Raw genomic sequence first — 13,111 nt, 5'->3', positions numbered from 1 at the left:
GATGTAACATATTTGTATTGTAAACCATTATGTAATGGTCGTGTGTAAACAGGATATTTTAGATTATCATTATTTGATAATCTACGTAAAGCTTTTTAAACCTTTATTTATGAAATAAAGGTTATGGTTTGTTTTAAAAATGAATGCAGTCTTTGAAAAATGTCTTATATAGAGGTCAAAACCTCGCAACGAAATCAATTAATATGGAACGTTTTTAATCAATAAGAACGGGACATTTCATCAAGGAGGACCGATCAGATTTCCAGAGATTCAAGGACACTCGTTCGAGTTAAAGCATCACATCATACAGCTCATCCAAAACAACTGTCAATTTCATGGATTACCGAATGACGATCCTAATTCTCACCTTTATAAATTCATATCTCTTTCAAACTCCTACAAACAGCCAGGGATAGGACAAGATATAGTCCGGCTATACTTGTTTCCCTATTCTCTCACTCATCATGCTCAAACATGGTTCGAAGGACTGGAGAAAGATTCTAACACGTCATGGACGGAGATGGCTACTAAATTCCTAACCAAATATTTCCCTCCTTCTAAACAAACCAAGCTTAAGAATGACATCATTAACTTCAAACAAAGTTATGATGAATCTCTTTACATTGCATGGGAGCGATTCAAAACCCTGCTGAAGAAATGCCCTAATCATCAGTTAGAACGGTCAGCTCAAATCTGTACCTTCTACAATGGTCTTACGGTAAATCACAGGATGACGATCGATGCAACAGCTCAAAGAAATCTGATAAACCAAACTGCAGACGAAGTATGGGAGTTGCTCGAGAACATGATAATGCATCATCATGACTGGAACAGTGGTGAAACAACTTTAACATCTGCCCCACTCTCTGCACTTAACAATCAAACAGAGCCCATCAAATCCTTCACGGATAAGATGGAATCTCTCGCTAAACAACTCGGAGAATTGAAGACGCAGCCGCAGCAGGTTAACCAGGCTCAGGCCTGTGTTAATAGTACCAACCCGCAACCCACTGAAGAATATCAAGTTGAGTACGAAAACCCTGGCGGTTCAGTCTGTTACGTTCAATACCCAGCTCTTCAACCAAATCCCGAATTCAATCAACAACCTAGGGTTAACCAATTTCAACGAAGCAACCAGCCTTTTCGCTATCGCTACCCACCTTATCCAGCCCAATAATCTCAATTATCCTATGATCAACCACTTCCACTCACTGGTCCGCCAGTTGAAGAAAATTCCCTAACCACCCAAATTACAAAAGTAACCAACCCCACTCTCGGAGCTGACGATCAATTGACTCAGTTCATTCAAGGACAACAATAGCTAAATCAGAGAACTGCATCCAGATAAGACCAGACGGAGATACTAATGAGAAATCAATTAGCTCTGCTCAAAAGTCTAGAGACGCAGCTCGGACAGTTATCACAACGCCTTGAAACCCGGCCACAAGGGAGGTTACCGAGTAATACTATCCAAAATCCCCACATAGAGGAAGCTAAACAAATGGATTCTATAATCCCAGAGGAAGAACTACGGAGAAGGTCAGCTATGCTCAAAAACAAGTCAAGATATACACAAAAGCTGCTCATTTCAACTCTAGTTTGTGTACCCTACCTTGGAAGGCTACAGGAGGAACCATCCAAGCTTGATTCCTTCAAACTCGATGGAAGATTCCTGGACACCATGTCCAAAGTCCCCAACTAGAAGAGATACATCTGAAGGCTTCTCTCTACTAAGGAGAGGATACTAGATTCTAACAAAATTCCACTGAATGAAGAATGCTCGGCATTACTCAGAAACTCTCTACCACCAAAACTAGGAGGCACGGGCCAATTCATTTTCCCATGTTCGATATACCAATCTGGAACCATTCATGCGCTAGCAGATTTAGGAGCAAGTATCAACCTAATCCCCTACTCTCTCTTCAAGAGGTTAGAGTTAGGAGACTTGTCACCAACTAAAATGACAATCCAACTTGCCGATCACACAATTCGATATCCTAAGGGCATAGTTGAGAACGTCTTGGTGAAAGTCGACAAATTCTTGTATCCTATGGATTTCGTAGTAATGGACAATAAGGAAGACCTACACACACCAGTAGTGTTAGGAAGACCTTTCATGAATACGGCTAGGACTGTCATTGGTGTGTACAATCAAACCTTGATCTTGTGATTACATGGGGAGAGCATTACCTTCAAAACTGACCGACCTACCAATCTTTCTGGACAGGCAGAGATATTTGCTATTTCCACCAGACGGATCACTTCTGATGATGAGTCTTCACCACCAGCCAATGATATCGAAATGGGTGTCGAATCATAGTCTGCAGATGACCCAAAAATGGAAGAAGAGGATCCCAAGAGGAAGAGGAAGAATCTGAAAAGGAAGAGGAAATGGAAGACGTAAAAGAAATTGCGATAATACCCTCTCTAAGCATAAAATGTCACGAAGAATTAATGAGGCTTGAGACAGAAGATCACAGTTTAATCATTTGTTTCAAGAAGAAGACTGATAAGGTTGAGGTTAAAGATCTAGAAATTGACCCTGCAAGTGTCGAAGTAAAGAACCAAAATATTGAAGAATCTCGTTCATCAAATGAATCTTCAGATGACTATTATACCGATGATGACGAGGAAGAGCAACATGAAGATATTCTAGATAACTCACAGTCTCCAACCGAACCAGATCAAGGGGAGCCAGACTCTTCTTCAGAACGGATTCTGGTCATATCTACACACGCCGACATGATATCTTAGACACCGATGAATTTGAAGATATTCTCGAAGCCATCTATAAATCAACAATTGATTTCATGCTACGCTTAACGGAACGAATCATGGCTATCCGAGAAGAATACAACCTCTATCTCCAAAGAGAAAACAATGATGTTGAAATCCTAGAAGAACGCATTCAAGACTTTATCAATACCCTTCACGATCATATCTACCACGAAGAAAGGCAACGAGAGCACAATTCAGTAGTCCAAACTATCCTTGTGACAAGATTTTTTCGAGATCAGAAGATCATTTACTCTAAGGTTTACAACGCCTTAGCAGGATCTGCACTTCTTTTCTCAGCAAACCAACGAGCACTACCGACTCTCATCCGTAAGCATATGGATCTTTCCACCGGATGCCCGACTTACCACTCTGATTTGCAAATGATCGAGGATATTCGCAGCTTTTTTTCTCTCTTAGAAAAAGATAACTTCGAAAGCACACCAGACAGGCTAGTGATTTATGTAACAGTTGATCACCATGCTGATATGATTATCAAAGAGTTGCGAGACGCAGTCACAGAAGAAGTACGATCATCTGTTCTCTCATCTGTTCTCTCATCGTGAACCAGACCGAGTCAACATTGCCATCTATGTTATGAAACAGATAGCACGTATTTTCCACGAATCCACGGATCCAAGTTTTACATTTAAATCCGGATGTCGGGTAATATACTCAAGGACGGAGACATTAATGTTCGGATCAGGATTGCTTTTCACTTCTTTTCAGCTTCGCCTTTTGACTAATCTGTGCAAAGTTACAGACTCTTACTGTGGAGATCACCATTTTGAAGATTTCGAATTACTGAAGATACAATTTCTAACACTGTTTGAAGACCTCCGAAATGAGCATCCTATCAGAGAGATAATCACCACAAGCACTGCCTCTATGATTGACATTCATGGATCAACCAGCATAACCATTGACCATATTCTCATCGGACTTCAAGACTTATCACGAGCCGAGACTGCACACTACCTATCTTTCAGAAGATGTTCAAGAGAAGTACCGGATCTTCTACCACTTTTGGTCTGACACTTTCTCAGTATTTACCCGCCAAGACTCACATTCCCTAGAGAAGACCAAGATTACAACCACCAGTGAGGAATGTTTGCTTTCTAAGCATCACTAAGGTCAAGCCAACGACCTTAAACAAAAGCGCTTCTCGGGAGGTGATATCGCTCCATTTATATATATTTTATTTCGTGATATCTACCTCACTTTGCTCAATTTTTGACTATCTCGAAGCCTATTTAGTGTGTTATTGAGCTAATTGGTAAATTATGGGCTAAGGAGTTGATTTGGTGTAAAATTAACCAAATCATGGGCAAAATTGGCTAAGAAAATGACAAGTGCAGGAAACAGCTCCAAAAGCGCCACTCCTTAAGGCCCAAAAGCGCCGTTCCATAATGAAAAGCGACGCTATTATGCACGAGTTGTCTCCATTTTTCTTCAGTGAGCAAAAGCGTCGTTCTAAATGTCAAAAGTGTCGCTCCTGATCAGCCAAAAGTGTCGCTCCTCAACAAAAGCGTCACCCCTGTTCAGAGCTAAAAGCGGCGTTCCAAAGTCAAAAGTGCCGCTCCTCACCAAGCCAAATGCGCCACTCCTGAAGTAAAAGCGGCGCTCCTGACGCTGTTTCAGCCCAAATTTTCAACACTATAAAAGGAACGAGATTAGGTCATTTTTCATATGCATCTTTGGGAGCAGCTGCGTAAGGTCCGAATTTCACACACTAAACCCTAATTTCATCATCCATTGGTGTTTAAGGGTGGATTCAAGGAAGCTAGCTCAAGATTCATCATTGTTTAGCTTATATCTTCATCTTCTTTACATTTTGGGTTGTAATCTTCACTTTACTTTTCATACTTAGCATTGATTACTTGTAATAACTTGAAGATGATGATGATTTACATTTCTATGCTTATTATTAGTTTTATTTTAGCCATGATTGGCTAAATCTCATGTGTTTGCTTATCTATGAATCTCTAATGCTAGTGTTTGCCCCAAATCAATTGATTATTATTGTTTGAATGAATTACATGATCATGTGTTGTTGAGTTGGCTAAAGATCTATTACTATGAGTTTGTTTTAGGCTTGACTTTGATTACATATGTTGTGTAGCTCTCTTAGTGATTTGAAAAGTGAATCAATATGTGCTTCAACACCTTAGGTGATCTAGATAACTAGTTTTGGAATTGCAAGTGATTATGTTCTTGATCTAGGTTGGTTTTCAATTAGCCTCTAGTCAACATAGTAATGCCAATTATCTTAAGTGATTTTGATAGTTGGAGGTTTTAAGTGATTTTAACCTATGCTCAATCTCAATGACCAAATCATGCTTAACTCGATCTTAAGATATAAAGCTTATGTGAATTCGTGGATTATAATTTGATTTGAGGTTTAGTAGTGATGCTAAACATTTAATAGTTCAACAACTAATGAGATAGCAATATAGGCAAAACGGGGCAAGCCAAGCATAGAGAGGATTAAATAAGTGAACACGTCTTAGTTAATTTGTTTTAAGTCTTAATACTTCGCTACTTGTTTCTTGTCACTAGTTTAATTGATAAATTTAGGTTTGTTTAATTGTGCAAGTTTTAGTTATTAGTTGATAGCAATCGAACACCCCCCCCCCCCCAATCAAACAAACGATAGGACAATTGATAGTTTCAAATATCCAACTTACATCATGTCTCTTGGGACGAACTTGATAAGAATACTTACATTCAAGTGCTATAATAACCAGGTTCTAAGTGCTCGTTAGTTGTGTGTGCTTGATTGTAGTGTTTAAATCAAATATAAATTTAGAGGGTAAAAGAATTATATCGCATGAACGCATCACACTTTCTTGGCGCCTCTGCCGGGGATGTCGTTAGCTTAGTTGGTTATTTGATTTAAAATTTTAATTGTCTGATCCTTTCATAGGGGTTCACCCTTACGGAAGTTACTTTTCGCAATTTATATTATTATTTTTGTTTGGAAAACCGCTTGTGTTTGTGTTGTGATTGAAGGATAGGTACCTTTGGTATATGAAAATAAGGTCTCACAAGGATCAAGAATTCACACAACCATTTTCCGATCCGGAAAGACACGTGCACGGGGTTTATAATCGTAGAGAAGAAAGGGTATTAAGAAAGAATTTTGAAGCTTTGCCATTTTGTTTAGAAGAGATGGATCCAAATGGTAATCTGATTCACGATGAAGAGGGATCCTAATGGTCCTCCGGTTAATCAAGAATTATTGAATGATCCAAACGACACGCCAATGTGGAACGCTATATTGGTTGAACCAACAATGATAGCACCGGCTATTACAAAACCACCAATTGAAGTAGATAATTGGAAGATCGAGGGTAACTTTTTCACATTGATCAAGGATACATACTTTCATGGGTTGATAGATGAAAATCCGTTCGAACATATTCAATACTTTAATGATCTTTGTGATATTTACAAAACAAAAAACGTCACCGATGACGTTTTTAAGCTAAGGGCATTCCCTTTCACACTTCAAGGAGACGCAAAAGCTTGGATGCGAAGTTTACCATCCGATTCCATAAGGTCTTTGATCATATACATACATATGTATATGTATATGTATATTTCTAGTGCAAAAAGCTACATAAAGGCAGAATACACAAGACATTAAACCGCGGTAAATATAAATGTATGTGGTGAAACTTTGCGGAATATTAAAGATTGCGTAGGCTTCTCGCAGTACTTGTGCGGAATGCCTAAGTGCGCGTACATCTTACTTCCGCGTAGGCCTCAAACCTATAAATAAGGAGCTTGGCCTCTCATTTGTAGGTTGTTGATTCTGGAAGGATTGCCCTAGCCATATTGATCTCTCTTGTGAATTCGCCCGAGACTTGATCTTTGTTGGCTAAGGTAATTTATGAAGACCGGCACATAGTTGTTGATCGTTTAGCACTTAACAAAATATGACAATAAGGTCCAAAAATCCAAATCGACATCTATTATACCCCATAATTGCACTCGATCCTTGATTAGCCTTCATTGGATAATCTAGGATTGATCAATTGGCGCCATCCGTGGGACACTAATAGAATTGAAATGAGAAATTTGCGTTCCTTTTAATCAAGCCATTAAAATTACATTGCAGAAAACTGTTCTTGATCGAAAGAAAGTGAAAACTTGAAAGTATTCTTGAGTAGAAATGACTACGAGCAACAAAAAGAAGAGTGCAAGCACTATAGGTGCATCTGACCCGAAAAATGTCTCGAATTTTGACTTTCAAGCAAGTCCTGAAGTTAGCCAACAAACTAAAGAGTTACTTACAAAGGCATCAGCAAGCGCCAAAGTAAATGAAGAAACACAATCAAATGTTATGGTTGAGAAAATGACTACGGTAAAACGAAATTTCCAACAAGCGTGTGAGAAACAAAAAGCAGAAGAAATGAGGTTAAAATTAACCTCTACAAGTGCACAGGCAAAGACGGACAAAAGTTCAGCCAATGAAAGCAATGCGCGTAACATCACTAAAAATGCGGAGAAGGAAATGCCCAAAAGGACTGTGAAAAGAGTGCTTACGCCCTTAGAGGCAAAACAATTGTTGAAGAAAAGAGGTTTTGACCTCCATATCCCGAATAACTATGAATGGCCGCTCAATGATATTTCACCAACGGCGCAAAGATTAATAATAAATCATGATACAAGCGCGAGAAATGAAATTCAAGATCAAAATGCTTTTGGTTCGCCTGTATTAATTCTAAAAAAGGCAAGAAGCACTAAAACTCTATTGTAGAATTCTGATAATTCTGATACTTCTGAAAATTTTGAAAGTGATCAAGAGGTGGTTGAAATTGCCAAATTAAAATGCAAAAGGCCTCCCACGCCTGTTCTGCGTTATTATGAAGAAGGAGAAACATCTCAGGCTGCAAAAATGCAGAATGCGTAGACATTTTTTTCGGATATGTTCAAAAAGTTGGCACCAAAAGATATGCAACACAAGTTTGAACGACCAGATGTCATTCAGCAAATGATTGAAAAGTATTGCGCAGAAAATAAAGAAGCGCGGCTAAAGAAAGCAACTGAAATAATGTTCGCAATATACAAGTTTGTAGAGAACATATCTGATTACCCGATTACTACACCACCCATTGTGCCCGCAACTCTAGGTGTATATTCGGGGTTAACAGATCTGCTCGACTTTTTGCAGAGATTCGAAGGAGTTGGAAGCACATATAATTGGGATGAACCGGTTGTGTGCCGCGTATTCCCAATGGTGTTACAGGGTTTAGCGTGTGAATGGTTTCAGAATTTAAGCGCAAGAAGCATTGTCAGATTCATAGACTTAAGAGAAAAATTCCTTTTGCAATTTCAAAATTTGTTGCCGCAAAAGAAGACGCACGTTGAATGTCATGAAATCAAGCAAGGCTTCAAAGAGACATTGGGAAGTTTGTTGACAAGATACATTTATGAATGCCAGAAAATCCCAAACCTTAATGAGGACCAGAAGATTTATGGATTTGTGCATGCGATAAATCCGCAGAAGCACCCAACTCTTGTACGTCGTTTACGAAGAGATGTACCGCGTAATTTTGCCAAAGTCATGCAGGAAGCATATGACTAAATTCGTTGTGGAGAGGACATCAATATAGTGCAGAATTGTAGTTGGGGCAAGGACAGGAGTTGGCGCGATGAAAATGATACATACCGTGATGGTAATGGGGAAGGGTATCGCGATTATAAGCGCGGATCTGGGCAGCAACGAAGAAATAATAATGGTGAAATTGGCACAATGATCGACAGCGCAATAATGGGGATGGTGCCAATCAAGGTTATAATAACATTGACAAGAAATACACGCGAAATTGGAATAATGATTCTTTTGCCATCATCCAAACATTATCAAAAGTGCCAAAAGAGATACTTCTACAAGAACGTGTTGCTAAGGCATTTCCAGACCCTCCGTAGTTGAGCGATAATAATAGTTGTGACAAGTCTAAATTTTGTATCTTTCATGATGATTATGGTCACGATACAAATAGATGTCACGACCTTTTTGAGCTAATTGCAGATGCGGTTGGGCAAGGGAAATTGAATCATTTGTTACTTAGCAAAGAAACGAGCACAACATATGCAATAGCTATACCCGCGTTGGCAAGCACGCCAAAGACGCCTAATGTTAATACAGTGGTACAGCAAGAACGCAAAGCACCCGCAGTCAGGAACTTAGGTGCAAATGTGGTCGGCAAGAAGGATAGTTTGCAAGAAATTCAAGTAATCAATATGGTGAATATTAATGGTAATGTGCAATAGCAGAAGCCTTTTGAAGGCTATGAAAAATGGCAGCTCGAGCCTATAACCTTTACGTCGATAAAAGATTGCGGATTGTCGGAGGAGCCAATAGTAATATCGTGCAAGATTGCTGGAACTGGTATACAAGTAATGAAAGTGCATGTTGACACTGGAAGTAGTGTCGATGTTATGTACAATCAATGTTTTCGAAAACTTCCAAAAGATATTCAGTCAAAACTCAAGTCAATTGCGATGTCTTTGTCAGGTTTTTCAGGTGAATCCGCATGGCCTATAGGGCAGTTGGAATTAGAAATTGAAATCATGGATGAGCAAAACGCAATGTTAGTGCGCAAAGCTTTCTTAAACCTGTATGTCATGAACACTGTGTCATGCTACAATATTCTTCTAGGGTGCACGGCTGTGTGTAAGTTGGGTATAATTTCCTCAACAATTCATGGCATGGTAAAATTTGCAACTTCTAACGGTATTGCGAAGGTTACATCTGCGGTTTCAGAACCATTATGCGCGTCTATAATGGTGGATGAAAATATTGGAACAGAAGGCCATGTTGTTGTTGCTAGCGCAGATGTGATGATGATCGAATGATGTTGATAGCAAAAATTTGACGTTCAAAAGAAATGTTATAATGCAAATGTTATTAGTATGAATATCAATAGTATTTGTTGAAGACGCTATTGTTTAGAAGTGGGTATCATGAAATATGGCAAATGTATCTTGGCAATGTATGCTGCTTGTTAAACACAAGAATGTGAATAAATAAAGAAAGTTTTTTTAACTTCTATTCTGATGTCATTATACGCGGGCAAAATTATATTGCGTAAACCGCGGTAGCAATGCATATGTAACATGGCAAATTAAGCATGTTGAATTCATAAATTAATGAAACAATTTAATAAATTCGGCATAAGTGATGGTAAATCCCACTTAATGCAAAATTAAAATCAGATCAAGTGAAAATAAAGCTATTGTAATCAATAGCCCAATATTATAAAACCGCATTTATGGTCTTGTGCGAAATAAATAATGATCGAAAAGATATGCTTGAGTGAAACTTGTTGACTTGAAAAAATTGCATAAGTAACAAGCTCACAGTGTGTAAGTGATGGTAAAGCCCACTTATTGTTTCATTTAAATAATTGAAAAGTGTATGCAAAAAGATTGATACTTATAATTTTCCCAAAGTATTTGATGAAGCAATACTTGGATGCTTCGCATAAAACATATATTTGCCTAAGGATCGTTTCGGCGGACTTAGAAGATTCATAATGTGCATAAGCACGTGCAAACAGGCTGTTTCACATAAGTAATTGTTTGTTATGTGCACAATAATAAACAATGAAATTGTAAAGAACAATGCTAGTAATTATGAATATTGACAAAGTACTTAAGCGCTATAAATAAACAGCAACTGATAGAAAAATATTAACATTGATAAACCGCGTAAGTTGGCGGTTACAAGTTACAAAATGAAACGCAAAGTATATTGTGAAATAACTAAGGGTTACAATTTTAAATCCACAACATCTTTAAAAGTGACATCTTCCTGGTTACTGAATGCGATAAGCTCAGGAATGTCAATGCGTTCTACCGCTTTGCTGGTTTCTGCGTAAATATCTTTCACAACCTCTATATCGCAGATCTCCTTCTCAATCACTTCTGGATATGATGCACCAATACCATATGCAGCTGAGATTATGGCTAAAAACTCGCAACATTCACGAAGTCTAACCGCGTTGAGAAATGATTGAAATTTCTCAGTAACCGGTTTAAAATCCATGATTTTATGACCAAGTTCGGGTAAGTAAGCGACAAGCTGCTTGAACTGATCATCTGCGGTTGGAAGCTGAGATTGAGATTCTATGGCTGTGATAAGCGTGGTGACTTGAGCCTCAGAAGCTTTAAGTGCGGTCTATGCAGCCTCAAGTTCTTTCTTTAACTTTGCATTCTCTTTCTCAAGTCGTGAAGCTTTTTTATTAGCTTGCTTTGCTGCATTGATTTTCACTTCAACTTCATTAACTAAGCTGTCACGGCGGCGAATGTCGTTAACTAAGAAACACACTGTAGAATAGCAGTTCTGTATTCTAGCACTTTCCATAGTTTCATCATCGATTTTGTGCAGTTCCGCAAGAATGTCTTCAGGGACTGCGTGACCAAGTTGCTTGATCTGGTCTACGGCCGTCTCTCTGTCAATATCAACATGTTCGTGGAGATGGTCAAATTTTACATATGTGATCGGACTAGCTGATGCAAAATTTTTGCCAAAAACATCATAAGAAATTTCTTGGGATATGTTGATTTGAGGTCCCTCTTGTTCTTGAGAACTCTTAGTAAGATCAATGGGCTCTGCACAAAATAATTAATAAAAAGTTATTAAATAAATGCAGTAAGAATGCAAGGGAAAAATAGCAAAATAATAGTTAAGAAAGTCACATACCTTCTTCAGACTCTTCGCGGGTAGTGTGTTTGGCGCGTTTCTTCGCCGTTGTTGCAGGATTAGTCGCACTGCTTTTACGTTTACCTTTCTCATGAACATCAGGTATGATGTTAGTATTTATCAATGGCTCCTCAATATCAGTAGCTTTGTTGCCATCTTCTAGAGAGCGGCAGAATGAGGTGAATCCTCTAATGTCTTTCTGGCGCATAAGCTCTGAGAGAGGAATCTATGCGAAAACAGCGCAAATGTGTTACTAATAACATATAAAGATATGCGAATAAATTGTAAAATGATGAAAACATACCATCACCATCTACATCTTTGAAGATTCCTATTTGATTGGGCCACAGCCAGTGAGTTGACACTCTACCTACGTGAAGAGGCACAATTCCATATGGGCGGATTTGTAAGCACGCATTTCTAACTAACTTTAAAGTTTCTTTTTGATATTCGTCAAGATCAACGCGGTCTTTGCTGTTCTTTGCAAATGCGGTTACCCAAGTATCGATGTTTTGATACTCACGAAGGGCAGTTTTATTAACAAAAAAGAAAGATTGTTGCCAATTGCCAATGTTTTCTTTAGGAGTATCCATCACTCCATTGCGGCATTTAAGTGTAAACCAACTTGAGTCATGTGTAAGAATGGTGGAGAATTTACGAAAGACATCTAATGAGATTGGCCTATTAATCGTGTTGCAATACATTTCGAAAAGAATAAGCTTTGCAATCGCGTTAGGATGAAATTGCCCAGGACTCACTGCGAAGAACTGGCACGCACTCAAAAAAAGTCTGTAAGAGGGAACCTAAGGTTACCTAAAAATAGTGAAGTTTCGTAAATAGAAAAGTAATCTTTTGGTGGATTGTTGGCCTTGATACCCGCTGGAGGTGCAATTGGCTCAAATATATCAAGCATTGGATAATTGAGTTTGATCTGCGTAAGTGTGTCATCCGTAATGTTTGAGTCAAAATCATTAACGAATGGACCAGAAACAGATGGAGAAGGAGATGCAGACATGATGAAAATAAGAAATAAATTTTTTTATGTGATTGAAAGTATGCAAAATAAACGCAGAAATTGGATGAATATGATGAAAATTATGGATGCACTTTTTTGAGAGAGAAAATAGCAAGAGAAAGTGAGCTTTGAAATATGCGGCTACATCCTTTATTTATACCCTCAAGATTGCAATGTGCCATTTACATGCAATCATCACAAATCAATGGCTATTAAAATGCGTTGGAATATCAACGGCTAAATATATAGCCGTTAGAATTAATGATAAGACGCAGGCAGGTTATTTGGAAAATACGCATAACTGCGTATGAAAGTATAGATATGCGAATACTTTTTGAAGATCCCGAAAGCTACAATTTTTATTTTTTAGAGTTTATTGCCTTACATTTTCTGCAAAAATGTAACGCAATGAACTGGGGTACTTGATCATATACATACATATGTATATGTATATTTGTAGTGTGAAAATCTACTTAAAGGCAGAAGACACAAGACATTAAACCGCGGTAAATATAACTGTATGCGGTGAAACTGTGCGGAATATTAAAGAGTGCGTAAGCTTCTCGCAGTACTTGTGCGGAATGCCTAAGTGCGCGCACATCTTA

At 38.3% G+C, this 13,111-nt stretch overlaps 1 protein-coding gene and 1 non-coding gene across 2 annotated transcripts; one reads left to right on the top strand and one right to left on the bottom strand.

Annotated features, from left to right (window-relative positions):
- Positions 1–569: 569 nt before the first annotated feature.
- LOC139878912 (small nucleolar RNA R71) lies at positions 570–675 on the bottom strand. Its single transcript, XR_011769774.1, has one exon. It is a non-coding gene; the product is annotated as a small nucleolar RNA R71 (small nucleolar RNA).
- Positions 676–7,708: 7,033 nt separating this feature from the next.
- LOC139875280 (uncharacterized) lies at positions 7,709–9,642 on the top strand. The gene is made up of 4 exons (XM_071862625.1): positions 7,709–8,302; positions 8,402–8,691; positions 8,787–9,018; positions 9,061–9,642. The coding sequence occupies exons 1-4, from the start codon at positions 7,709–7,711 to the stop codon at positions 9,640–9,642; spliced, it is 1,698 nt and encodes a 565-aa protein (XP_071718726.1).
- Positions 9,643–13,111: the final 3,469 nt, after the last annotated feature.

This window comes from Rutidosis leptorrhynchoides, chromosome 11, assembly GCF_046630445.1.
Source record: "Rutidosis leptorrhynchoides isolate AG116_Rl617_1_P2 chromosome 11, CSIRO_AGI_Rlap_v1, whole genome shotgun sequence".
Lineage (NCBI taxonomy): Eukaryota > Viridiplantae > Streptophyta > Magnoliopsida > Asterales > Asteraceae > Rutidosis > Rutidosis leptorrhynchoides.
Note: the sequence above shows the minus strand (reverse complement) of the source record. Positions and strands in the feature narration are given on the sequence as shown.

What these genes read in the sequence shown, in the direction of transcription:
- LOC139875280 (XM_071862625.1), top strand. Translation starts at nt 7,709, where the DNA reads ATGTTCAAAAAGTTGGCACCAAAAGATATGCAACACAAGTTTGAACGA. An exon ending in TACAAGAACGTGTTGCTAAG is followed by an intron (nt 8,692 to 8,786) that starts GCATTTCCAGAC and finishes CGATACAAATAG; the next exon opens with ATGTCACGACCTTTTTGAGC. An exon ending in ATAGTTTGCAAGAAATTCAA is followed by an intron (nt 9,019 to 9,060) that starts GTAATCAATATG and finishes GTGCAATAGCAG; the next exon opens with AAGCCTTTTGAAGGCTATGA.